The sequence below is a fragment of the Podarcis vaucheri genome, assembly GCF_965113315.1.
Source record: "Podarcis vaucheri genome assembly, chromosome: 1".
Taxonomy (NCBI): domain Eukaryota; kingdom Metazoa; phylum Chordata; class Lepidosauria; order Squamata; family Lacertidae; genus Podarcis; species Podarcis vaucheri.
Genome location: NC_138759.1, coordinates 50,379,207 through 50,404,987, shown reverse-complemented (window position 1 = coordinate 50,404,987; position 25,781 = coordinate 50,379,207). Strand labels below are relative to the sequence as shown.

Below are 25,781 nucleotides of genomic sequence, written 5' to 3'. Positions count from 1 at the left end.
AATGCTCTCCTCAGGGAGGCTCACCTGGCACTTTCACTACATATCTTTAGGTGCTAGGCAAAAATTGTTTCTCTATAACCAACCCTTTGGCTGATTAAACAATGTATGGCCTATTAATTTGTGTTTGTAGGAGGGAATTAATATTCTTTGTTGTTGTTATATGCATTTTGTGTTTTCACCTTTGTGTTGTAAACCACCCTATCACCCTCAAAAGAAGCACAGTATATTAAGATATTCTTTATTTTCTCTTCTGAAATTCTGCTGAAGTGTTAATTTTTATTCTGCTGCAGAGATATCATTTTTAAGGGTTTTATTATTAATTTCTTTATCAACTGTTGGCCACCCTGGTTAAAAATGCTGAAGGACAGCACATACATTAACATTTTAAACTAATTAAAAACCTTTTGACTGTTCTGCAATTACCCAAAAACAGCAGGAGCTGGCACCGACTGCTTACTTTGTGTACATCTTCCCCAGTTCAGGTTCAATAGTGATTTCCTGTTAACTGTTACATCTCCCTCCCTCCACCTTCCCTCCATTTTTAGATGGAAGCGAGAGTTCACTAACTGGCTGCAGTGATGTAGAATACAGGATAAAGCCTCAACAGAACTCCCTCATCCCAATGATGCTTTCCCCACCTGAATCTCTTCTTGTTGCCTGTATCTTGAGGGGTAACTATGTAGAAGCCCATCAGGTAACTCAATAGCCACTGTGTGGTGTTTGTTTTGAAAGTAGCTGGTTTCTCCTGGAAGTTATTGTGCATCCATTATATGGGATTAATCTCCCATGGTTTTATCTCCCATGGTTTCTAGCTATTCTGTGCACATTCTGCATACTGACCCTGCATCTACAGTCTTGATGTGGCAAATGGCCCTCTCCCAGCCGTCTGCTTCCTCCCCTGCCAGATTTAGTAGGGATTTTTTTTTTTTAATGTTCAGGAAATTGATTGTTTTAAGTCTAGACTTCTTCCAGAAAAGATATTAGGGGCTTACTAATCCTTCTATATCTAAGATATGTTGCAAGTTAATAATTTCTTCATTTTTTTAAAAAAAGATTTTGTTTACATAATAAAGGAAATTCCGTTTGGGATGGGAGAAGCAGGAGACACACAATACTGGAAATGTGTTGGTCACCCACAGCCTGTCAGGGGTAGAAACCTGGTAGCAGTAGATTTATTTGCCCCACTGATCTTTCTAGAAAAATCTCTGGATCTATGCTGTGTTTCAATAGGAACTTCAGAAAAAGGAAAGAAGAGTTTGCCAGTAGAGGAGAATTTATCATTCCCCCCCAAGAGAACATCTGGAACATTGATTAAAAAATACTTCTCCCGCCTAATATGTACGTACGTGGTTTCTCTCAATTCCACAATGACAGGTGGCGATGATGTTTAGTTTGGAGGCGTCTTCTTCCTATGGTGAGCTGATATTCTTGGAGCGTTACCAAGAAGTGATCAAGGAGCTGGCAAAAGTGGAGCACAAGATTGAGCACCAGTCATCTGAGGGATCTGGAAACCTCAAACAGTCTGGAAGTGGCCGTTCAACACTGCAGGCCATTGGAAGTGCTGCAGCAGCAGGTGCAGACTTGGCTGTTGGCTTTAAAATTTGGAAACTGGGTGGGGAAGACACACACACACACACACACACACACACACACACACACACAGCACGGGTATGACTTTCAAGGGAATTAAACTGCAGCTTACTATGTCATCTGCTTTGTGTCCCACCAAACTAAATACAGGCTATATACAACATAGGCTTAAAAATAAACAAACCCCAACCCCTATCGATTTTTCTGCCTGCTGGGACTGCAGACATAGAGTGGGTGCAAGCAAGCCCCCAGTGGGCTGCAGTCCAAAGCTGGCGGTCTGGATTTGGCTTGATGGGACGAAAGCTGTGCAGGCCTCTTGGAAATTCAGTGTCTCTCCCCACCCCCACCGCCCCTGAAGGGTGTCTAAAAAATAAGATTGTCACAGGTGTTCTCTAAAACTAATGCTGCAAGGGGAGTAGCTCAGCAAGAAATTACTTTCCTTACGTTTGCGTCAGGCACTCTTGGTTGCAGCTCATTTTGTCACTTGTCTTCTGTCCCTCACTTTTTCCTGATCACAGTAAAAGAAAGAGAGTGCTATAAAAGCATCACAGAACGGTTCAGAAACGAAAATGTTTTGCAGTATAAATAAAAAATGTTCCGTTTTGTAAATCACAGTAATAGAGAGAGTATGTGGGGACACACACACACACACACACACACACACACACACGAAGTGGGGGCATGCTTACCTAAGAGCGATGAGGGACAAATGAAAACATGCAAGTAAGGAATCCATGTTGGTTTTGGATACAGTGAGGGAATAAGCAGCCTCTGTTCTCTGCTGTGTCATCTAAAGCCATACTAAGCATGAAAGGGAGCTGTGCACTCTCAGTTTTGGACAATAATGAGAGTGTAACCTAGGGAGGGGTCTGACATATTCAGGACTGAAATCCCATGTTGCCTGTTAACTGTGGCCCCAAATCATTGATGAAGCTTTCTCTCTTGGTTTCCCAAGGTATGGTGTTCTACTCGATTTCGGATGTTACCAACAAGCTCCTTGCCCCTTCAGAAGGCCTTGTCCCTATGCTCCAAGAGAGCTTCTGGGCCAACAGTCTCCAGCTAGAGCATACTGACCCTCTGAGAAATGTTGTGGAGGGCCTCTGCCCCTCCGCTATGGCTCTCTTTGACTTGGCGTCTACTCAGTGCCACTTATGGAAAACCTGCAAGCAGCTCTTGGAGACGGCAGATAGGAAGTTGCACAACAGCCTTGAAACTAAGGGTAAGTTTCTCTCCTCTGTTTAGGTGCATTGACCTTGAAAAACAAAATGTTTAGCACTAAAAGTAACTACAACAACTATGGCCACCATAGACCTTGCATGTAATCCTGTCAGCATAATTAATTTCTCTCTCTCCTGTGTTTTCTTTCTTTGCCTTCTGCATCTGATACCAGGCCGAAGACTTGATTCTGTTCTCCAGGGCTTTCTTGGCATGAGGGGTTTCCCAGCAGTTCTTCAACAAATAAGTAAAATTATCAACACATCACAAGGGCAGCCTAAATCAGGTAACTGATTTAAACATCATTCATTGGCTTACACCTCGAGGACCGATTCTTGAGAGTCACCCCTGAGCTATAGATCTCCCTCCTGAGGTCAGCTCATCTGGCTTCCTCTCTGTTGGACATCAGTTGAAGGATGAAGACTTTAGGTTGCATCCTGTGGCGTTACTCAGCTGACAGTAAAGCTTCCATCAGTGGAAAAGGGAGAGAAGCATTTTTTGTGAATCCCTCTTCTCCTTGCAGCCCCCTCTCACACCTTACACCTGCTCATTCAGAGTAAGTTTAGGTGTGGGGCATCTTGAGGCTGGATGGCAAGGGGGAATAACTGAAAACCACTCCTTTCTCCATTCTGCCGATGGCAGCTTTAGCACCTTTACTCTTTTGGGAAGGCCTTCAGCCTTTGACCGTCTGTTTTGCTGCACCTCAGTTCACTGACTTCATTTGAATGTTTGCTCTGTGAATTTAATGTTTGCATTTCCTGCTGCTGGTTTTAAACATTTTTTAAAAAATGGGTATTTTATGTGGCTTTTAGATTTTTGTTTGCTTGCGTGATTTCTTCTTATGATTGTGTGTGCTTGTTGTTCGCCACCGTGAACCGTTAGGAAAGATGGATATAAATGTATTTAATTATCCTGAGCAAGAAGATAGGGACAGATGCAGACCTACATTCTGTTAAGCTGGCTATATTGGCATGGGGAAGCAGTTTTACCACTGCCCATACTTTATTCAGAAGGACTCTCCTTATTAGATTACGGCTATGAACTGTGTATTGAGTCTTCGTTCTGTTGTGAGTGTTGTTTCAGCAGTTGTTGTTCACTGCCCAACTGGTGGGTACCCCAGCAGGAAAAACCCTCACAAATATTGGTGCACATCAAGTGTGGGGAACATTTGACTCTCTGGATGTTGCTGAACTACTGCTCTGAACTTTCTGACTGTTGGACATGCTTGCTAGGGCTGATGGGAGTTGTAGTTCAGCAATGTCTAGAGGGCCCCAGGTTCCCCACACCTGGTGTTCATGGAAGCTGAGTTCCAGATAGCAAAATTGAATATGTGAATCGGCCCTTGGAAACCAGAGAGTATCTAAGTTGGGAGTTTTAGTGATCCTGAGCTGATGCTTCAGAGAGCTGCTGCCAATCATTCGATGGTACTGGGCTAGATGGAGCAATGGTCTTATTCAATGCAAGACATCTGTCTGCATGATGCATTGACTCAGCTCAACAGTGAACCTCAGTTATGCCACTTAGGCCCCTTCATGTGTCCTTCACATATCTATTCCATATTTGAAACAACATTCAGGTTTGGTATTAATTGACTCTTGCGTCTTGTTTCCCAACAGAAATCTCCGATGAGAAAATAAGCAATCACTTCCACTGCAGCATTGCTGACCTCATGCAGACTTGTTACCCTGTCCTGACCGAAAACTGTATTACCAGCCAGATTGTTTTATCACAAGACTTTGACCAAATCCTTCAAAGACTGGCACATGTAGAAGAGTCTTCAGGTAAGTGTGTGCATGAGTCTGTGTGTATCTTAATGGCTATCTTAAAGTAAATCACTCAAACTTTTTTCTTGATTTGAACTACTGTACTGCATAAGATGAGTTTTTTTACTTTAAAATTATGTGAAAATGGGGGGTCGTCTTATACACAGATAGTGCATAGCGGGGACCTGGCATTGGTTGCTGCCGTGAGCTGGAGTTTGTCAGTGGCTATTGGGCGTGTTATTGGTGGCTGCTGCAAGGGCTGTTTTGTTGATTGGCTTTCACTGCGGCAATTGGGTGGGCGATTGGTGGCTTCTACTGGTGAGGGGACAGACGATAGGTGGCTTTTGCGACGTGTGCGAGTGGTAGCGTAGGTCAGGCAGGTGAGTGAGTTTTGGCAATCCCCTAAAAAAGCTCAACAACTCAGAGCAATCTCCCCCCATTTTCTTAAGTTGTAGTCCCCCAAAATCGGGGGCGTCTTATACACGGGGGCGTGTTATACACAAAAAAATACAGTATGTGTTTCTCCATATTTAAATTTTAAATTTAGCCCCCAATTTTAGATTACTTGGAAAATTCTGAAATAATTCTTATTCAACATGAGTATATATTTCTAGGAAAATGTTAAATATTGGGTTTTTAAAAATTTACCCTGATCAAGTCATAAATATCTACCTCATAATCTGGTACAAAATAATGGATAAAAGTGCTTCTTAATTATTCCCATTTAACATTCTTAGATGTAAATTTTCCCCAAGACTTCACCTGCTGGTGGAAAGAATGTTTGTACCAAGACAGGCTGTTTATTTCTTATTTGCACATTGCATTTCTATCCCATATTTTTTTTCTCTAAGGAGCTCAGGGTGGCATTCACAGTTCAGCCCTTCTCATTTAATCCTCAGAAAACCCTGTGAGGCAGGTTAGGCTGAGAGGCCCAAGGCCACCCAGTGAGCTTCATGGCTGAGTGGGGATTTAAACCCTAGTCTCTCAGGTCCTAGTTCAACACTCTCACCCTTATGCTACACTGGCTCTCACTTGAATGGAAAGGGTTATGTGGGATAAAGAGTGATTCTGTGTTCTTTGAGAGAGAGCATTTCACCTCTAATCTTTTTCTTTGTTTTTTGGTTTTAATAGATTCCAGAGGGAACCTGCTGGCCGCATTAGCAGAACAGACTTCTTTGAAACCTGCGGAATTGGAGGCACATCCCATTTCTAATCAGTTCAAACTCTTGCTGAGAACCCTGGAGCAACATGCTCAGACTCTTGAAGGGAGCCCTGTGCAAAACCTCTACGTGCAAACCTTCTTTGACTATATTAACAGGCTGGCTGCCGTTCTCCTCCGAAGCCTCACTCCAGAGCTAGGTGGGAGATCTCTCACCATTGAAACAAGCTAATCCAAGTTTTAATTCAAGAAATATCAATATGGGTGGGGGAACTAGCTTCTTAACCTCAAGTGAGTTTCATGGCTGAGTGGGGATTTAAACCCTAGTCTCCCAGGTCCTAGTGGGTAACTTTACCTGTGCCTGTGTCACTGATTCTTTGCCTATGACAACCTTTTTCTAAGGTAACCTATTTTGCATCTGTGCAGCAGAAACGGGAGCACTAAGAAGTTTGTTTCAAAAACATGCAGCATTGCTGCATGCGAAGAGCAGATTTTAGGAGCATAGCGCGGAATCAAGTTGTCATGACACTTTTACAATATCCTTTCTCTAATTCTAGATCAATCTACGGAGTTAAGAGTGGCAAACCCTTTCCTATTGCTTCAGCAGAGTCCTCCCCATTTGCTGTCCCAGCTTTTGTTTGAGAGACAGGTTGCTCCTGACAGGTACTGACTTTCTTCAAACACGGGCGGATGTATTGTGTACGATCAATAGCAAACCTGGGTTTGCCTTGTATACCACTCACTCTCTTTAATGCAGCGCTTAGTGTACTGCTAAATTTATTGTACTTTCTGTTCCTCAATTGTGCAGGCTGTCTTTGCTGCTGGCCAAAGAAGAACTCAACCTAAATGTGCAAGAAGTGATCATCAGCTGCTGCTGTAAGGCATTGCCTCTGTGCTGTACCAGGCAAAGCAACCAGACCAGGATCCTTTTGACCAACATTAGTAGCCTGGCACACCTGCATGCCTATCACTGTCTGCCTGATGTGGAGGTGCCAGTCCACAATCCCGCCATGGACGCTGAGGACCTTTCTGGGCATCCTTCTCCCACTCTGCCTGACCAGAACCAGCACATGCTCACAGCTTCCACCCTTACCTTCTTGAAATCTCAGTCAAAACTGACAGCTGCCGTGGCTTGTCTTAGTGTGTTGAAGGCTCAGAAGACCCCCAAGCAGGGCCTGTTGTGGATGGACTTTCGAGGCAAACGGGAAGTGCCCTTGTCTATGGAGCACGTTGCCAAGGAATGTGAAGCGCTGTTAAAGGAGTTTCCATTTCTGGAGAGCTTTCTTCTTGCCATGTGTGAGCCCCTTCAGGACCCTCAGGATGAGGGAAAAGGCTTGGCTAGTGCACTGTGTGGCAAGCCTTACATGTCGCTGCTCTTCCTGGGGTTGCATTCTGTTATGGCTGTTGAGGTGTTGATGGAGAACTTTGAGCAAGCTCTCAGCACAGGGGACTGGCCCAGAGCCCTCCAGATCTTGAATCTCTGCAGCCAGGACACAGAAGAGCTAATCACCGTGCAAGATGCCGTACTCAGCTGTGCTGCTGCTGATGGTAAAGAAGGGATTATTTTTCTTGTAGAAATGGCACTTTGGGCTGCAGACCAGGAACTGACGACTCAGTCGTCTAGTTTTGGAAGGAAATGGAAAATGTGTTGAGGCACTTTGGATACAGTGACAAACCATGGTTTTGCCACTCAGTCTGAGACTTGGGCCCATGATGTTTCCTCTAGGTCAGGGGTTCCCAAACTGTAGTCCATGGACCAACCATGGTATACATGCTTCATTCAGTGGTGTGCAGGCTTCTGTGTGTGGCATTAAGTGCGTTAAATATGCATATTATTTTTATTGTATTCGTATAGCTTCTTTCATTTTTTAAATATTTTGTTGCATTAGGAATTCTATGGAATGCAGATTGCAATACAATAAAATGAAATATCAGAAATAAAAGTAATAAATGTAATTACAGCATAAAGCACCATTCGCTACAGTTGCTGTGGCAGACATAAAAATCATTAGGTGCTCCACCAAGACTATCAGCAGTTTTTAAGTGGTCCATGTGTGGAAATGTTTGGAAACCATTGCTCTGGTAACCCTGGAGCTGGAAACATCTGATAAGTGGGCCTGCTTGAGAGTAGGGTGGAGGTAGAGTAGAAATAGAAAAGCAGCAATAGCCATGTTATTCCCCCAACTGTGGTTCCATACAGAGGGGGAAGAGGCAGGCTGTAGCTCAGTGGGCAGAGCACATGCTTTGCATTCAGAAGGTCCCAGATCCAGTGACCAGCATCTCCAGATCAGGCTGGGAAAGACTCCTGCCTGAAACCCTGGAAAGAGGGTCTGATTCAGTATAAGGCAGCCTTTGGTTTCGTAATGTCATTGCTGCTACCCTGCTTTGCGTCACCTTCATCCTGTGCAGCTAAAGCATACAGTACTCTAAAGCCAAGCTTCAGATCTCTGGTGTATTCTTCCTTTCCAGGTAAGGATGGTTGGCAATACCTATTCCGAGTGAGAGATGCCTTGCTGAGGAGCAGGTTGGCCCTGCGCTGTCTGGATAACTGGCCCTTGGAAGCTTGTCTAGAAATCTTGGCTTATTGTGCCTGCGACCCTGAGGTGCCTGAAGAACTCAGATCTGAGCTGCAGAGGAAAACAAGAGAGCTTCAGGTTTATCAAAAGGTAATAAATCATTTTATTTGGGGGTAGAATATTTCTCCCAGATTTTTTGGCATCTTTCGGCTCCTGGGTTATATAAAGGCAATGATAGCTCTTTCTGGTCTTTCGGCAGCAGACCACTTGTAATTTAGAATAATTCCTGGCTCAGTTGTCTGCCTTGGTCCTTTTTAAAAGTAGAGAGAGAGATTGCTGAAGGGGCTGTTCAGTTGTATTTGTTTTATTTTGTCAGATTCTAAGTCTACAAGATGTCACACTCTGGCATGACTGGCAGGACCTGAAAAGAGCCTGCACTGATGACCCCCAAACCGTTGTAGGAGTGATTTTGGAGGCAAAGGTAGGCTATTTTTTGTGTGTCTTTCCTCCCTTGGAAGCTTGATCCTGCACAATACGCAATTTCCCCCAGATTCTCCCCCAAGCCCAAAGTCCCATCTAGTCCCACATCCTATTTTCTCGCAATGGCTAACTGGTGACTTCTGAGAAATCCACAGTTGGGGTTTTATTTCCTAGTCATGCTGTAGAAAGGAACTGCACCTTTCACATCCATTGTTTCCTTGCCTAGCAGAGGAACAACTTTCTACAAATAAATTGGTTGGTCTTGCAGAAAGCTCTTCTCATCTAAGGTTTTCCGGATTTCCAGTATCAGAGTGATGGCAATACAAGAAAGAGCTGTTTGTCTTTATCCTAGGATCATGAATTATGTGAAGAATGGGGGAACTTGTATCCTGTTCCAAGAGATGATTTGATCAATCTTCACCAAGAGCATCTCCTTCATTTGTTGGAAATGGGAGACACAGAAAAGGCTTTGCAGGTAACTGCTTTGTTTTTTCTGATTTATCCTCCTCCAAAATCATTTTGCAATCTTAAAGATGTCAGTAATGGGACGCTTTGCACATTAGGGAGGAAAATGATTTCCTGTATTCAGTGGGTGTCTCCGGTGGGTGGCTGTGTCTGAGCAAATGACAAGCATGTGCCCAGGAGCCTTTGGCAAATTATGGTTCCTGTGGACACAAATCCATCTCCCTTCCATGTATGACACTTGTTTGTTGTAGAGTCATATGGTGTACCAGCAGGAAGGCCTCCTTCTTGTAGCCCTGCTCAGCAGCCTTCATCATAAAATGAGCAGCCATTTGCTAGGTCCCAATGTGCTTGGAATGTTTTTAGTTGTATTTTCTGCCTCATTATCTGTATTTCCTGTATTGTGGTTGATATATTTGTTTGGTGCTGCCGTGAAAACCTAACCTCATAAAGTGTGGTGTAGAACTGTGTTAAACAGATAATTTTAGGTTGCAGATGTCTTTAGCTGGCAGTGTGAAATTATTTTATGATCTGAATTAACTCTCCATTGTTCACTTTCTTTGTAGCTCTTGCAAAGGATAGAAGACCCAGACATTCAGCTGGTCATAAGTGAACAGTGTCTTGATAAACATCCCAGCCTGGCAGCTTCTCATTTCCTTGCAGATTATCTCACCACACACTTCTACAAACACTTAACAATTATGCGCCATAATGAAATTCAGGCCCTTTATATGGGATCAAAGGTAAGCAGATGTGAAATTTGCAACTGCATTGCTGGGTTTTGGGGTTCTTCCCTCAAGTAAGGAGAGAGGTTTCAGGGTTGGGTTAAAAAAAAAATCATCAGGCATTATATAAATTTTATGAAATAAATTAATTTTGTTTCTCTTCTGTTTCTACATCCAAGGTCTTACTGACTCTGCCCGAGCCTTACCGTGCTAACTACTCTCACCTGTCCTGCAAGCCACTGCTCATGTTGGAGCAGCTCTTGATGAACATGAAGGTGGATTGGGTAGCCGTGGCTGTACAGACACTGCACCAGCTCTTGGTTGGGCAAGAGATAGGCTTTACGGTGGAAGACATTGATGCCTTGCTCTCCAAGTATGCTGGGAAAGCCCTTGACTTCCCTTTCTCGTTAAAAGAGAAAAGATCAGGTGACTTGCTTTTGGGAATCTCTAATCAGTGAAGATGTTCCATGTGCTCTTTAACCAAACATGACAGATTCTCAGCTGGTAAGGCAGATTGGATTCTAGCCAAATCCACCGTATCGCTTTGGGTTCTGTGACCCCATGGTTTTGGCTTGCGACTTAATTGAAAAGCCCCTGTGCTGCTCCATTTCTTCTCCTGTTTTCCTTAATGCCACACAGTGCAGTACTACTAATGTGTTTTACTGACCGTGGCAGTGGAGCCTGCATTCAAAGGGCATAAGGCAGTGAACCAAGCCCTTTACTTCTTCTGGCTCAACTTTTTGTATATTTTTAAGATGGCGTAGCCAAAAGAGTTGAGGAAAAAGAACATTAGAAGGCCTAGTATCCCTATGTTTCTAAATAGTCTGAACCTTCTTGTGCATGCCATTGGGTTAGTAAATTGCTTGTACAAAAACTGTAGTCACTTGAATCACATGTGCTGATCCAGTTTTGGATGAATCATTCTAATCTTTGCTGCAGATAAAAATGGTTTTCTCTTTTGCCTTTAGATTCTGTGATTCAGATGCAGGAGAATTTGTGTCGGGGATCCGAGTCTGATACGTTGTCTAAATCAGAATCGACGGAACAGTTTCCAGTTAATTCTCCTGGTGAGAGAAGGTCTAATGGCTGGATGTTGTGTTCATACTTGTGTTTTTCTCTTAAATCTGCTTTCTGCTGTAGTAGTTTTAAAAAATAATAATTTCTGGGTGGGATTCAATGGATGAGCACCACCAAAAGCTCATACAAGAACTTCTACTAGCACATCCTTTGCATTGCCTTGTCACTGAAAGGTAGCAATGATTGTTTTGAGGCTTTTACTTACAATCTCGTGGTATATACATTTTATGAAATAAATAAATATAATATTTCAATTCTCAATTTTTTGGTTTCGTTTCTTGTTTATCATCAAGATGCAACGCATTCTTCCAGCATGAGAGAGAGAAGCCTTCAGCAAACTGTGTCCCCAGAGGAGTTTGTGCCACCAGAGAAGCCCCCACCAAAACAGCAATGGATTCCCGATGAGACTGAAGTCACGTGCATGGTCTGCAAAACGGAACGTTTTACTATGGTGAGAAACCCCCAACGCCATACTTGACATGTAACGGGAACACTTGAACGGGTGTGTCTGCCGTTGCCTCTTTGGCCAGCTTGCTGCACTTCTGTCAGTCGTATTTGCTACTGTGCCCCAAAGATCCAAATGGCTGTGGGTCTTGAATGGGTAAAATGTTAACCACTGAAATGCTATTGCTCCCTTCAAAGTTCCTCTTTGTGTCTCAGTTTAATAGACGACATCACTGCAGACGTTGCGGGAGGCTGGTGTGCAGCTCGTGTTCAACCAAGAAAATGACTGTGGAAGAGTGTAGGGAAAACCCAGCTCGTGTTTGTGACCAGTGCTACAATTATTACAACAAGGAGGGCTCAGAGGACTTGCCCCCTGAGGCAGAAATGTGTGTAAACAATCTTTCCCCATTTTTTTGTATCTGGAATGCTAGCCTTCGATATCAACTAGTGAATCATTTTAGCGTTTCTTATGGGTCTCCCCCTGAGAGTTTCAGTGAGGAGGAAAAATCCCTGTTTCTAGTTCCTGCTGTTCCTGTTTCTAGTTCCAACAGTGGGACTATGGGTAGGGCTTCAGAGTTTGATTTAATGCTCTGAAAACACTTGCCTTACTGAACTTAACTTTTCGACGCATGTTTGAATAGGTATGAAGCATCTTTGTTTTTCTCTTTTCATAGTACAAAAGTGGCGGATCAGGACCAAGAGGAAGGTGAGGAGATTTGCATTTTGCTGGCATGGCGCTGTGGGCTAAAGCCTCAGCGCCTAGGGCTTGCCGATCGAAAGGTCGGCGGTTCGAATCCCCGCGGCGGGGTGCGCTCCCGCTGCTCGGTCCCAGCGCCTGCCAACCTAGCAGTTCGAAAGCACCCCCGGGGGCAAGTAGATAAATAGGTACCGCTTACCAGCGGGAAGGTAAACGGCGTTCCGTGTGCGGCTCTGGCTCGCCAGAGCAGCGTTGTCACGCTGGCCACGTGACCCGGAAGTGTCCCCGGACAGCGCTGGCCCCCGGCCTCTTGAGTGAGATGGGCGCACAAACCCCAGAGTCTGTCAAGACTGGCCCGCTCGGGCAGGGGTACCTTTACCTTTACCTTTATTACAGGACTAACTTCACAGTCAACGTTGCTTGTGGGAAACATGGGCAAGCCCTGAAGCATCTTCAAAGGTGTAACAAATGCATAGTGGCATGAGCTTTCTAATGCATTGCATGGCTAACCTGGCCAAATTACTTGCTGGAAAACATGGCAAGATTTGGAAGCCACAATGTGTTGTCATGACTGGCTAGAGGACTCCTTGGGCTATTTGCCCTTGGGACTCCCCAACCCGTCACCCATGCCCTATCTTTTAGTAATGTTGTAGTTCAAGGGTGAGAACCTTTTTTGGAACTGAAGGCCACATTACTCTGGTGTAAAGCTGATGGAACATTGTTCTGGTAGTAAACAGGGTCAGACACCCCCCTTTCCTTTCTCCATGGAAACAGGTGCCTGTATTTAATTCCAAATCATTCAAGTTTCTCTTTGTTTTCTTCATAGGCTTTTACAAAGTTGGTTAGAAAAGCTTTTCAGTATCCTTTATCTGCCCTTACAGTGCACAAAGCAGAAACAACTCAGTCATCCCAGAAGAAGTGTAAGCTTAGAGCTATTCAAGGTCTTAAACTTCAAAATGTATTGCATTCTGAAAATCGTATGCATGCAGTTTCAAATTTGCAAGGACTGTCCCCCCCCCCCATATTGACAGGGAACAGAAGTGCACTGAGCCAGTTCCCCACTTTGCTTTAATCATCTTTTGCAAAGGAAGGCGCTGCAATTCGTACACAACATCCAAGTCTTTTCCCTTACCTGCTATAGAGCTGGTGGTTGGCAGCCCCTGGAAGCAGGGTTCCCCTTCCCTGCTGTAGTTGCACCTGCTTCACAGAGCCTTTACTGACCAGGGGTTGGAACAGATGTCTGATTCCAAATTGTAACATGTGACTTCTTGTCCTGATTTCTTGTGTGTTCTGTCAACGGCAGTTGCGTCCTCCGATAACGAATGCTCAGATTACTCTGCAGTGGTGCAAATACCCAAAATAACAGAACTCGAGTGGCTTCTTTCTTTGAGAGAAGAGGAGAATGAAATTGTGCGCACTGAGTTTTATTACGAGCAGGTAAGTGTATGTTCTAAAAGGGGGAAATGGACTTCCAATATGGCACATGATAGGGCAAGCAAGGAAAAGTTGGCAGCGGGGCAGAAAAGAAGAATAGGAAACCAGTGGGGAAAGAAGATAGAAAAGAAATTGAGAAATGGAACCCAAGAACACCAGGGAGGGAGAAGAGATCCAGATGACATCCCTGGGCTTTGTTACATTGCATCCTCTGTTACATTGCATAAATAGTAGTGAGCACTGGGATAATTGATGTACACTCCTTGCTCTAGCAAGTGAATGAGGTGATGTTGGGGCTTTCAAGTTCATTTGTGGCAGATTAGCAGAGAGAATGAAGAAAATAAGCGGCCTGGGCACTTCTGTCTCTTCCTTTGACTGGGTTCCTACTTCATGATAGCAGTTTATGTGGTAGCACTTCTTTGTAAGATGATTTGCTTCTCTAATTAGAAGCTAAAGCTTGCATTTTAGCTGTCTGAAGATCTTCTGTTAAAGCTTATTATGATGCGCATGTGGACCCTATACAGTTCAGATGTAAACTCGCCTATGGACAGGGTCGCAGTCATGCTAATAAATTGGATATTGCACTCTGCGCTGGCAGTAGTGGTGCTGGGAAGGGGGCCATATTGTTCTGCCTGCCTTTTTGGACATGGTTATTGGGTCTCTTATGGTAAGCTGCTGTTCTTCCACTGCTATGAGCTTACTATACATCTGGTCAACGTAGCGGGGGTCAACAGACTCTTCTATCTCTTTTGAGTTTTATAGTGAAGAATATTGTTCTGCTCCTGTCTTTTTGTCTGAGTACACTTTAGCTCTTCAGCTGCAGCCTGCAGGTGGAATCACAATTACCTCTGCCTTTCCCTTGCCTCTCCTAATGTTCAGGCACCCAGTGCTTCCTTGTGCATTGCCATCTTCAATCTCCATTCGGACAGCGTAGCCTGTGGTCACCAGTTGATAGATCACTGCTGCAAGCTTTCTCGAGGGCTGACAAACCCCGAAGTGGATGCTGGCCTCCTCACGGATATCATGAAACAACTGTTCTTCAGTGCCAAAATGATGTTTGTAAAAGCTGGGATGAGCCAAGATTTAGCTCTCTGTGACAGGTAAGTGGTCTGCAGTTCTCCTGAGATGCCTTCCCAAAGTAGTCAGACATGCCTGGCTCATGTTGAGGGGGATGCAGCAGAAAGTGGTCTATAGCTGAGACTGAAACATTTATATAAGGACTGTTCTGAATTTTTCACAGTTTGGTGGATCCCAGTGTTTGTGCTGCCTCTAACTTTTGTATCTTATTTTAACTCCACCAACAGCTACATCAGCAAAGTCGATGTGCTACATATTTTAGTCACTGCCTCATATCGTCGTGTTCCCTGTCTGGATCAGATATTGGAGCCTACAGCAGTTACAAGGCTAAGAAATCAGCTTTTGGAAGCAGAATACTATCAGCTAGCCGTAGAGGTAATGCATGGGGAGAGAAGCAGCTCTGGAGTACAGCCTCAGGGCTCCTTCAAATCATTGCTCTGTTCTTGCACAGAGATTGCCTTCATTTAGAGAACACACATATTGGGGTGTTTGAACTTCAACTTGAAGCATCTCTTCCCACACAAAGACACCTATTAGCCTTTTGGGCTTGGTTCTGTGTTTTATAAAATATAGAAAACCAATGCTCGGTGTGTTTTTTTAAAACAAGCAACTATATAATTAGTAGATTAATCAACTAAGCATTTGTTGATTAATTGGTACAGGTCAGCTTTTATTGGTGGGGCTGGGATTTGAAGGCATGCTTAATTGGGGGACTATTTGGTTCTATTGTAGCTGTAATAGGAAATTTTTTAAAACCCATTAGGCATGGTCTTTGTTTCTAAGAATATACATTAAGATTTCTTAAATACTTAATACAGTGATACCCCGCAAGACGAACGCCTCGCGAGACGAAAAACTCACAAAATGAAAGGTTTTTTTGTTTTCGAGTTGCCTCGCAAGATGAATTTCCCTATGGGCTTGCTTCGCAAAACGAAGCTTGCCCCGGGGACAGCGGGTCTTCTCTTTTGAAGCAAGGGGCGGCGGGGAGAAGCGATCTTCTCCCCGCAGCCCCAGGTCCGGGGACAGCGGGAAGTGCTTCCCGCTGCCCCCGGACCTCTTTTGAAGCAAGGGGCTGCAGGGAGATCGCTTCTCCCCACCGCCCCTTGCTTCAAAAGAGGTCCGGGGACAGCGGGAAGCGCTTCCCGCTGCCCCCGGACCACTTTTGAAGCAAGGGGCTGCGGGGAGATCGCTTCTCCCGGTGCTCCGAAGCCGGGCGGGGGGGAGGGAACACCTGCCCCCACCGCCCGGCTTCGGAACGCTGCTCCAAAGCGGGGCGGGGGGGGCGGGAACACCTGCCCCAGCCGCCCCGCTTCGGAACGCTGCTCCGAAGCGGGGCGGGGGGTGGGAACACCTGCCCCAGCCGCCCCGCTTCGGAACGCTGCTCCGAAGTGGGGCGGGGGGGGCGGGAACACCTTCTGAAGGCGGGCGGGGGGCGAAAGTCTTTGTCCCCCCTGCCTGCCTTCCCAGGGGCTTTTAAATCGCCCCGGACAGCGGAGAAGTCCTCCGCTGTCCCAGGGCGATTTTAAAATGCCGCCCGCCAGCATTTTAAGATCGCCCGGACAGCGGAGAAGTCCTCCGCTGTCCCGGGGTTTTTTAAAATGCTGGGGGTGGGAAGAAAAGCCCTTGTCCCCCCCCCCCCAGCCTTCAGAAGAGGTCCGGGGACAGACTGTCCCCGGACCTGGTCTGAAGGCGGTTTCCCTGGGAACGCATTAATTGATTTTCAATGCATTCCTATGGGAAACCGTGCATCGCAAGACGAAAAACTCGCAAGACGAAGAGACTTGCGGAACGAATTAATTTCGTCTTGCGGGGCACCTCTGTATCTGAAATGTACCTTCTCAGTATTGTGACAAATGCACTCCAATAAAACTGCCAATAGTGACCACAATAGTGTACAATAGTAATAGGCCAATAGTGTTCAGCTCTGATTAAAGGTAAAGGGACCCCTGACCATTAGGTCCAGTCGCGGATGACTCTGGGGCTGTGGTGCTCATCTCACTTTATTGGCCGAGAGAGCCGGCATACAGCTTCCGGGTCATGATTACTGCAGCTCAAAAATAATACTGTAGAGCTAGAAAAACTTCAGAGTTAGAAAAGAGCAACAAAAGTGAGCAGGTAGACATTGCAATTGCACGTGTGTACATTTTTTTTCTTCAGAAAACAAAAGATGACTATGGAAGACTGAGGGGGAGATTATCTCACATTTTGGTGACTGTTTTCAATAACCTGTTCATTTTAGGTTTCCACGAAGACTGGCCTGGATCCAGGTGGGGCATGGCATGCCTGGGGCATGGCATGTCTTAAAGCTGGCAACCTCTCTGCCGCCAGAGAGAAATTCAGCCGGTGCCTAAAGCCACCTCTTGACTTGAACCAGCTAGACTCAGGCTCAAGACTGGTCCAAGATGTGATACAGTACCTGGAGTCCACAGTGAAGCCCATTATCTCAGTGGTAAGAATCCAGTCTTCCTCCTTCCTCAACAGCTGGTCTCCTGAGGTAGATTTAAGCTACAGCCAGAACATTAAACATGCTAGGGTACTGGTATTCAGTGCTATTTTTCTAGAAAAAGAGGTGCTGGAACTCACCATGAACGCCTCCCTCATTCTCTTAGAAGGGCCTTGGCTGGGCATCCTGAGAGTGCCGGAACTGAGTTCAGCATTTCCAGCTAAAAAAAAAGGTCCTGTTTGTATTTAATCTGGGACCAAGTTATCTCTGTGATTGCCTATGTCCACATTATTCTCCCCAAACCTTGAGTGATGGCATCTAAAGACCTGCTGCCCACCATAACTCAGATCCAAGTGACAGGCTTTTGGATTACAACTGTGCTGGTTGGGACTGTTGGTAGTTGTAGTCCAAAATAGTGGAGGGCACCAGCTTGGCAAAGGCTGTTCTATGGAACTGTGCCAAGCCCAGTGTACCTAAAGGAGCAGCTCCACTCCCATTGTACAGCGTGGACACTGAGGTCCAGCTCCAAGGGCCTTCTGGCGGTTCCCTCACTGCGAGAAGTGAGGTTACAGGGAACCAGGCAGAGGGCCTTCTCGGTAGTCGATCGCCCTCCCATCAGACGTCAAGGAAATAAACAACTATCTGACTTTTAGAAGACATCTGAAGGCAGCCCTGTTTAGGGAAGTTATAATGTTTGATGTTTTGCTGTGTTTTTATTATATTGGAAGCCATCCAGAGTGGCTGGGGCAACCCAATCAGATGGGCACGGTATAAATAGTAAATCATCAGCATCTCCCTCCCCCATGCTTTTGGGACTTGCTCCAAAGGCCTTCCTGTTTTATAAAGTCTTTAAACTGTCCCGTTTTGTTGAACTTAACAATACTTAATGGGTAGGAATACAATTTAAAAGTAAAAACAATTAAACATAACAATTCAATAAAATCTGCTATTTAGAAGAAAATTGTTATATTGAATTGTTATTGCTTTTAAATTATATGCCTACCCATTCAGTATTGTAAGCCACTTTGTAAAGCCTTTTGCTCTGAAAAGTGCAGTATAAGTACCTAAATGTACTTTTAAAAGATACTTAAAAATAAGAAGCTAATGCTTACTGCCTATTTATGTTTTTGTGTGTGGTCATTGCAAGGGCAAGTTTATGGTTTAGTAAGCATATAGTTAGAACATTGCCTGTGCTTTTCTTTTTATTTCTACAACTAACAGCACTGGAGATGTGCGTACTTTGTTTTTAATGTAACCTGAACATTCTGTTTAGGTGATATGCAGGCTGCAGCTAAAAATGGCATGTGGTAGAATGTCCAAGTCAAGGTTAGATGCAGAAAATATTGAAGACACAGTTAAATCCATGCCAACAAAGTGTGCATCAAGAACGTCTTGTCTTGGTTTGGAATTCTTTTCTTTGTGCCTTCAAGCTGTACACTAGGGAAGAAGAAAGTGAAATCAGGGTATCTATGGTTCTTTGCTGACATGGGACAAAATGCCAGGCATGTATTATTCTGGTGTTTAACATTTGGGATTACCATCTGGCCTGTTGCCATTCTTACTAAAAGCTGACATGGACAACAGCATGTAAAGCAAGAAAGTGACTACAACTCCCATAATCCCTGACCACTGGTCTTGCTGGCTGGGTCTGGTGGGAGTTTCTGTTCAACAGCATCCAGAGAGCCACACATTCTCCATCCCTGATGTGCAGATCCAATCTTATGTAGAGCTGGATTTGGGACTGGGGAGACCCAGATCCAAGACCCAATTTAGGCACAGAAGTCGCATGGTGACTGGGAGCCGGACATTCACTTGCTTCTCACAAAGTGATTTGGAGGATGATATGAAGAGGGAGTGAGGACCATGCATGCTGCTTTGACCACCTTGGAGAAAGGGCTGGAGAGGAACTGGAATTGATAAAGGAATGTTGCTTGCAACTTGCTGCTTGTGAACTGCTGTTGATAATAGTGGCCACGTTGTGTTATGTGCTATTGTGGTGTAGATAGACGATGTGGTACCATACTGAAACCTACCTGTTTACAGGGGTTAAGCAGTTTTCCACTCTATGTTGACTTGCACCAGGTCAGAGAAAGAGGAAACTGGATGTTAGATATTGCCCACATAGCATAACTGTGCAGCTCATTTCTAGATTATGATTTGGATCAGAGTGTCTTTCTGCTCAGAAAAATGGAAGGGCCTCTGGAGGAAGGTATTTGTGGTACAGGGAGTGATTGGTAACTTTTTTTAAAAAAATCGTCCTGCATCACCTGCCACACTGTACTGGAGGGTCCCTCTGTCCTTTGGAGCAGCTTTCGGTGGTAGTATTGCCAAGGAATGTAGGAATCTGTAGAAATTGCTTTCCTCTTCCTTCCTCCAGCAGGACCATATGGTGAACAGACATCTCCTCACAAGAACTTGTGATGTTTGATTCTCTGCTTTTTTTGGTAGCAGGATGATGACTACTTTGCCACTTTGAAGGAACTGGAAGCAACACTAAGGACACGAAGCCTTTCCCTGGAGCTGATACCCGAGGGGAAGATTCAACACAACAGCTACTACCAAGAGTGCCTCTTCTATCTGCACAACTATGGCACCAATCTAGCAATCATTCGTTTTTATATGAGGCACGACTGCATGAGAGAAGCACTGCTGCATTTGTTAAATAAGGTGAGGCAGCCTGTTCCTCCTGGAGGTTTTTCTAGTAAGGGGTGATGAACCTGTGGTCCTCCAGATGTTGCAGGACTACAACTCCCATCACCCTTGGCCATTGGTCATGTGGACAATGAGAGCTGGAATACAACAGCTGGAGGGTTGCAGGTTCAGGTTTCCATGTCTCTTAATTTGGATAGGTTCCAGGTGGTATATTATGGGAACATGTTACTTTGTTATGAAACTAGTTTTCTCAATATTGTGAGGACCTTGACCTTGGTCTCAATCTTTTGTTGAAGTTGTCCTGTTTTGAAAATCTTGCCTATTTTATCGCTATGACTAGCCGCCCTTGAACAATGTGTGCTGTGTTCCCTTCTGCCTTGAAAATAGCCCTTTTATTTTCCATGTTATGACTCCCTTCATAAAATGGCTGAGGCCTTGTTCAAGTGCCTCCAAGATTTATTGGCAAGTGTAAATGATGCCAGGAAATATTTCAGTTTTAAGATGTCTTGTGACTATTAGAATAGCATAGTGTTTGGTAGGTATTCACAGGCTTTCAAGAGAAGTCTCATGCTGAGACTCCCCCTAACTCAACTTCTGCTGTGTCTGCCTTCATACCCAAAAACAATTTTCAGCCTGATCTGAGAATTGGACAAATGTAACTTTTATGAAAAACGTGCAGTCTACTGTAGCCCAATAACAGAGGCTTTTCTTCCTAAAGTAATTATATGGATGAGGCAAGTCTGTCTAAACGCTTGAATTTTTCTCTGTTTTAGGAGAGCCCACATGAAGTATTTATTGAAGGGATATTTATCCCAAGCTATACCAGTGGAAAACTTCACATGTTGGAAAACTTGCTGGAAACGATTGACCCGGGTCTAGCTAGCTGGGGTGCTTATCTCATTGCAGCTTGCAAACATTTGCAGAAAAAGAATTACTATCATATCTTATATGAATTGCAACAATTTATGAAGGTAAGAGTGGGGGGGTTGATGATGATGATGGTGATGATGACGATGATAATAATTTATTATTTATACCCCGCCTATCTGGCTGGGTTTCCCCAGCCACTCTGGGCAGCTTCCAACAAAATATTAAAATACAATAGTCCGTGAAACATTAAAAGCTTCTGTAAACAGGGCTGCCTTCAGATGTCTTCTCTAAGTCTGGTAATTGTTTTTCTCTTTGACGTTTGGTGGGAGGGCGTTCCACAGGGTGGGTGATGTACTTCTCATGCTGCAGTTTTAAATGTTCTGAACTTTTTGTCAGGAAAGTTGGACAATATTTCCTGTATTTTGGGAAAGAGCCTCAATATGTGCTGTTTTTTCATGTACGCAGTGAGGGGGGTTCTTTTGGGTTCCTAACTTAGGAATGTCTGCTATAATAGAGTTTGCAAACCCATCCCATCACTGCTTATGTCCAGTCCCTTCTGTATAGTTAAATATGTTCTGAAGTGTTGCTAAGTGGTTTTCACCAATGATACACAATTTGAAGGCTTACCCATCTTAACACGCCTGTCTTTCAGGATCAAGTCCGTGCTGCTATGACCTGTATTAGATTTTTCACTCACAATGCAAAGTCTTACGCTGAATTGGGAGAAAGGCATACCTGGCTGCTGAAGGTCAAGGACCATCTCAAAGTTTACCTACAGGAAGTTTCAAGGAGTTCGGGAAGAAAAAAGGTTACATGTACTTTCCGTAAGAAAATGTCTGCTCCTGACGTCTCAAGGTACCAGCAGATGTTACCGTTTGATGACATATTTTTCATTCTCCGTTTTATTGATCATACAGTTTCCCTGAACAGTGTGATGAGGCATTCTTCAGGACTTTTACCACAAGCATCCATGCTCTTAAAAATCAGTTGGTTTAAGTTCAATATTTTTGAGGTATTGTGACTCTAGTGTCTTGAATTCATTTCTCTTAAAGTTTCTCATGCTCAACTCCATTTTAACAAGGCATATCTCTGTGGATATTTTGGAGTGTGGGTTTTGTCTAAGTAGCATTAAGTAATGTGTCCTGTCAGCAAAATGATTTCTGCTTGAACAACAAAATGTTCCCACCTCTCCTCCCCCCAATATATCTTTTCTTGGGTTTCCGCCAAACCTCCAGAGCAGATTTGGAATGGGGGTGAGGAGTGGAAAGGGAGGAAATCCCGATTGAACAAGTGGAAATTCTTAAGCTGACAGGAGGTGTTTGTTGAATACTGTCTTATGTGTTGACACGTCCACCCTCTCTTATCTTACAGAGTAAATCTAGCATGCAATGTTTTCCATGATATACTTGAGTTATGCTTGTGTGTTTTTCTTTAATGAGGACATTCTTTTTGTTTCCTTTTGCTCACAAAGTGTTTAAAGATGTTTATTCTGGTAAAGGAAAAATAAGTAAATATTTATTATCATTATTAATATACTCATTGATATGTGAACGCATTGCTTTTAAAAAAAACACTTTTCTGTACAGTCGTACCTTGGTTCTCGAACAGAATCCATTACAGAAGTCTGTTCGACTTCCAAAAACATTCAAAAACCAAGGCGCAGCTTCCGATGGGCTGCAGGAGCTTCATACACTCAATCAGAAGCCGCGTCAGACGTTCAGCTTCTAAAAAACGTTCACAAACCGGAATATTCATTTAAGAGTTTGTGGCGTTCGGGAACCAAAACAGACGAGTACCAAGGCGGTGAGATCCAAGGTATGATTGTATTGTGTAATGAAGCATTTCCCCCTAAATCAGGCATATCAATACAGTTGAGCTTCAACTGGAAGTGACAAGATTCCTTCATCGGTGCGAAAAATTGGGAGCCTCATCTCTGACTGTCTCGTCTGTACCTACGCTCTTTGGAAACAATCAAATGAAGATGGAAGTAGCTTGCAAGGTACCGAGTGCCTCATAAAATCATGGCATAATTATAGGTATCAAAACTGAATACTATAAACAGCACTGAGTGTAGTCTACAGAGAGCTGGTTTCCATCTAACACTAGGACAAACTATGGCTTAGGGCAAACGCACAGGTTCCCAGAGAAGAGATCATGGCTTCTGTACTTCTAACTAAACCATGGTTTCGTGTAGTGTGTTGTCCAAACCTGGACTCAAGGTTTGTCTCACTGCATACAAACCACAAGGAGTAAACCCAAAAACCAACCTTAGTTACAACTTGTGGTTTGCAAGATAATGCATAAATTCTGGTTTGGACCTCATGCTAAGCTTAACTTTGGCTTCTCACACAGCAGCAGCAGGACTGGATGAGGAGATACAAGAGAGATTTTTATCCATGGCTGCTTTCATATTGTAGAATTCATTCTGAAGAGAGGCTGGACGGGCTCCCTCCTTTTTCCTTTTTCCTCCACTGCCAGGCTATGACCTTCATCTTCAGACAGGTCTTTGGAAACAAAGGTGCAGAAGATACTGATCCCTGACCCAGGGCAAATTATATTTTCATTCCTGGTTTTAGATATGTTGCAATTTAATCGTTTTCAGCTAGTTTGTTTCTGTTATGCTGTGTTTTATAATTGTAAGCTGCCTTGAATCCCAACTTGGAAGAAAGGCAGGGTATAAGTATGTTAAATAAATAAATTGAAAATAATAAATATCACTTTTCCAAAACTGGATGCTGTCCTTAAGCTTGGAAAGAGGGAATAAGAATCCTGTTTGTGTTATGGAGCTGACAGTACTAACTGTGAGTTGTTTGAACAATACTCAACCTTTTTGCTGCTGCTATTTCTTCTCAGGTCATGCTGGAAGGTAAAAACATTGAAGAAGGCTTTGGGATTGCGTTTAGAGTTCTACAGGTACGGTGAACCTAAGATGATGTTATACATAATGTTGATTCCTTACAATTCTCACCAAAGCAGATAAGGAAAACCACAGCATTTTTGCCATGTATCTTTTAGGTGTCTATAAAAACTTGAGTTAGAAGCTTCTGTTTTCATAATTGCGTTAGGTTTTTAGTATAGCTTTAGTATAGAGACAACTGAAACCTTGAGTCATTCCCTCCAGCTGCTTCCTTCTTGTAGTTTCTTGCCCTTTAGCACGTTTCTGTAGCATCACCTCTGCGGCCTGAGCATCTATGACGTTATTTTCCCCAGTACTCAGTATTCTCCTGTCTGTAATTTTGTCTCCCTTCTCCTCAGGATTTAGTTTAAAGCTCTCCTGATCAGGTTCACAATACTCATAGCAAACACATTCTTGCCAAAAGTCCCATGAACCTAAACCCTCCACTTAGAGTTGCAGCTTTAGTTGAGTCCAACTTTATATTTGCCAAATATTCAGTATCTCTTGTAGAGGTATACAGACATGAATGGTGAGTTCCACACACCCTTCCCGCATTATTGCCAAGTCTTTGCTGAAATAACTGTGTGAGGGACGCAGTGCCACCATAGCTGACATTTGTTGATATTCAGGTGGCTCAAGCATTTTCCCAGTCTTTTAAAAATGAGGTAGAAGAGGTGTAGCTGAATGCTAGAGCACCTGCTTCGCATACAGAAGGTTTTATGTCCTTGTTTCTGGAAAGGACCCCTGTCTGAACCTCTGAAAATCTGCTGCTGTAAAACCAGTTTGACCTGATGGGTTTGACTTGATTTCACTCACTTTCATATATGCTGTTTAATCTGAGGAGGCTAACCTGTGGTCCTCTCAGATGTTGCTGGACTCTGAACTCCCATCAGTCCCAGCCATAATGACCAGTGGTCTGGGATGGTGAATTTTATGTGATTAAACTAGGAACAGATAACCTTTGGCCAAAGAATTTTTGACTTTTAAAACCTAAGGAAGCTTGCATACTGTAAATAGTGTTGGACTATGTCACACAGAGCTCAGTGGGACTTACTGTCATATCGGTGTGTGTAAGGATGTAGTTATTGCAGAGTCGTTTGATAGCTTGGCCTGTGTGTTGATCTTGGTGGGATGCATATGAGAGAATGGCTGTCACTCGATTTAAAATATATCTTAGCTGATTGAATTGCATGAACTTGTTTAAGTGATGCTATAGCCCTAATGAGGACTAATCTTAAATGGGGACAGAGCAAGGTAGATACAGAGTAGGGGCCATCGAAGGAGGATTCTGTAGCATCACAGTGGCTAAATTTATATAAAGACATGCAAAGGTTTGATAGTACACAGTACCACAGGACTTCTGCATGACAAGGCAGTTTTCCCAGATCCTTATTGCTCCTGTATCAGTAAAGCTCAATTCTGGTTGTAGGGAAGTGTTTGTGTATTTTGAAATCATATTGGTTCTTCCACCTTAGGATTTCCAGCTGGAGGCTGCTGATGTGTACACTAAAGTGGCCAGACAGCTGGTGAAGCAGCAGAAGTACAGTGAGATCAGGCAGCTCCTTAAGTGCATCAAGGAATCTGGTGCTGAAGATAAAACTGATGGGGACAACGTCCTCTTAAACTGTCTGGACGAGTCTGATTCTATTCCTGCTGAGGTAATCTTGTTCTTTTCCTGGAAAGAAAAGGCACAAGCCTATTTTGTTTACATTCTGCAAATAAGAATTGTGTGCTTGGAATGCAGGTAACAACTTTTAGTAATCTCCAAGACTGAATTATTCTCATTTTGCTAGTCATGCTTTCATGAGGGGCTTCTTATGAGGAGCTTCTTTCAAGCTGGCTGAGACCCTTTCCTCTCATAATCCGGGAAGTTTATCACCTCCTGGCCCAACCAATCGCCTTTCTCCTTCTAGTTGTTATCACTTAAGGAGGGCAAGTGTGGAGCAAACACATGGTGGGCCCCATCTCTCAAAGCAGCATGTCTATATCCATAGAGTGCAACAAACTGAAATCCACCCATGCAAAAGTGGCTAGCTGTCTCTTTGGCATCATCCTGTAGATCCCTGTAATTCTTAATGTGTCATCAAATTTGGAATAGATACAAGGGATGTTTAACAATGAAGTATCATGTCATCTTACAACTGGTTATTTTTCTTTGTGGGTTACAGGATCTGGACGATCTGATCAAGGATATGGACAGTGATGAAAACAAGGTAAGTGAAGAATAGGATACATTGATCCTGGAGAAGACCGCACAACTTTTGTGGTCTTTCCTGCTTCT

The 25,781-nt window shown here is 43.9% G+C and overlaps 1 protein-coding gene across 4 annotated transcripts in view; it reads left to right on the top strand.

Moving 5' to 3' along the window:
- ZFYVE26 (zinc finger FYVE-type containing 26) overlaps positions 1 to 25,781 on the top strand; it is a 42,445-nt gene that overhangs the window by 14,832 nt on the left and 1,832 nt on the right. For 2 of the 4 annotated variants that reach the window (XM_082223055.1, XM_082223056.1), the window contains exons 14-41: positions 546 to 694; positions 1,375 to 1,573; positions 2,546 to 2,809; positions 2,981 to 3,091; positions 4,422 to 4,586; positions 5,700 to 5,927; positions 6,285 to 6,390; positions 6,536 to 7,275; positions 8,197 to 8,393; positions 8,620 to 8,724; positions 9,076 to 9,198; positions 9,752 to 9,928; positions 10,090 to 10,336; positions 10,879 to 10,977; positions 11,281 to 11,438; positions 11,648 to 11,817; positions 12,073 to 12,137; positions 13,432 to 13,565; positions 14,442 to 14,662; positions 14,867 to 15,014; positions 16,879 to 17,088; positions 19,531 to 19,749; positions 20,508 to 20,705; positions 21,257 to 21,459; positions 22,462 to 22,603; positions 23,458 to 23,517; positions 24,976 to 25,158; positions 25,669 to 25,713. In XM_082223055.1, the coding sequence (XP_082079181.1) occupies positions 546 to 694; positions 1,375 to 1,573; positions 2,546 to 2,809; positions 2,981 to 3,091; positions 4,422 to 4,586; positions 5,700 to 5,927; positions 6,285 to 6,390; positions 6,536 to 7,275; positions 8,197 to 8,393; positions 8,620 to 8,724; positions 9,076 to 9,198; positions 9,752 to 9,928; positions 10,090 to 10,336; positions 10,879 to 10,977; positions 11,281 to 11,438; positions 11,648 to 11,817; positions 12,073 to 12,137; positions 13,432 to 13,565; positions 14,442 to 14,662; positions 14,867 to 15,014; positions 16,879 to 17,088; positions 19,531 to 19,749; positions 20,508 to 20,705; positions 21,257 to 21,459; positions 22,462 to 22,603; positions 23,458 to 23,517; positions 24,976 to 25,158; positions 25,669 to 25,713 (5,066 nt within the window). The remainder of the gene's footprint in view (positions 1 to 545; positions 695 to 1,374; positions 1,574 to 2,545; positions 2,810 to 2,980; positions 3,092 to 4,421; positions 4,587 to 5,699; positions 5,928 to 6,284; positions 6,391 to 6,535; positions 7,276 to 8,196; positions 8,394 to 8,619; positions 8,725 to 9,075; positions 9,199 to 9,751; positions 9,929 to 10,089; positions 10,337 to 10,878; positions 10,978 to 11,280; positions 11,439 to 11,647; positions 11,818 to 12,072; positions 12,138 to 13,431; positions 13,566 to 14,441; positions 14,663 to 14,866; positions 15,015 to 16,878; positions 17,089 to 19,530; positions 19,750 to 20,507; positions 20,706 to 21,256; positions 21,460 to 22,461; positions 22,604 to 23,457; positions 23,518 to 24,975; positions 25,159 to 25,668; positions 25,714 to 25,781) is intronic. The other 2 variants (XM_082223058.1, XM_082223057.1) reach the window with 2 other exon arrangements.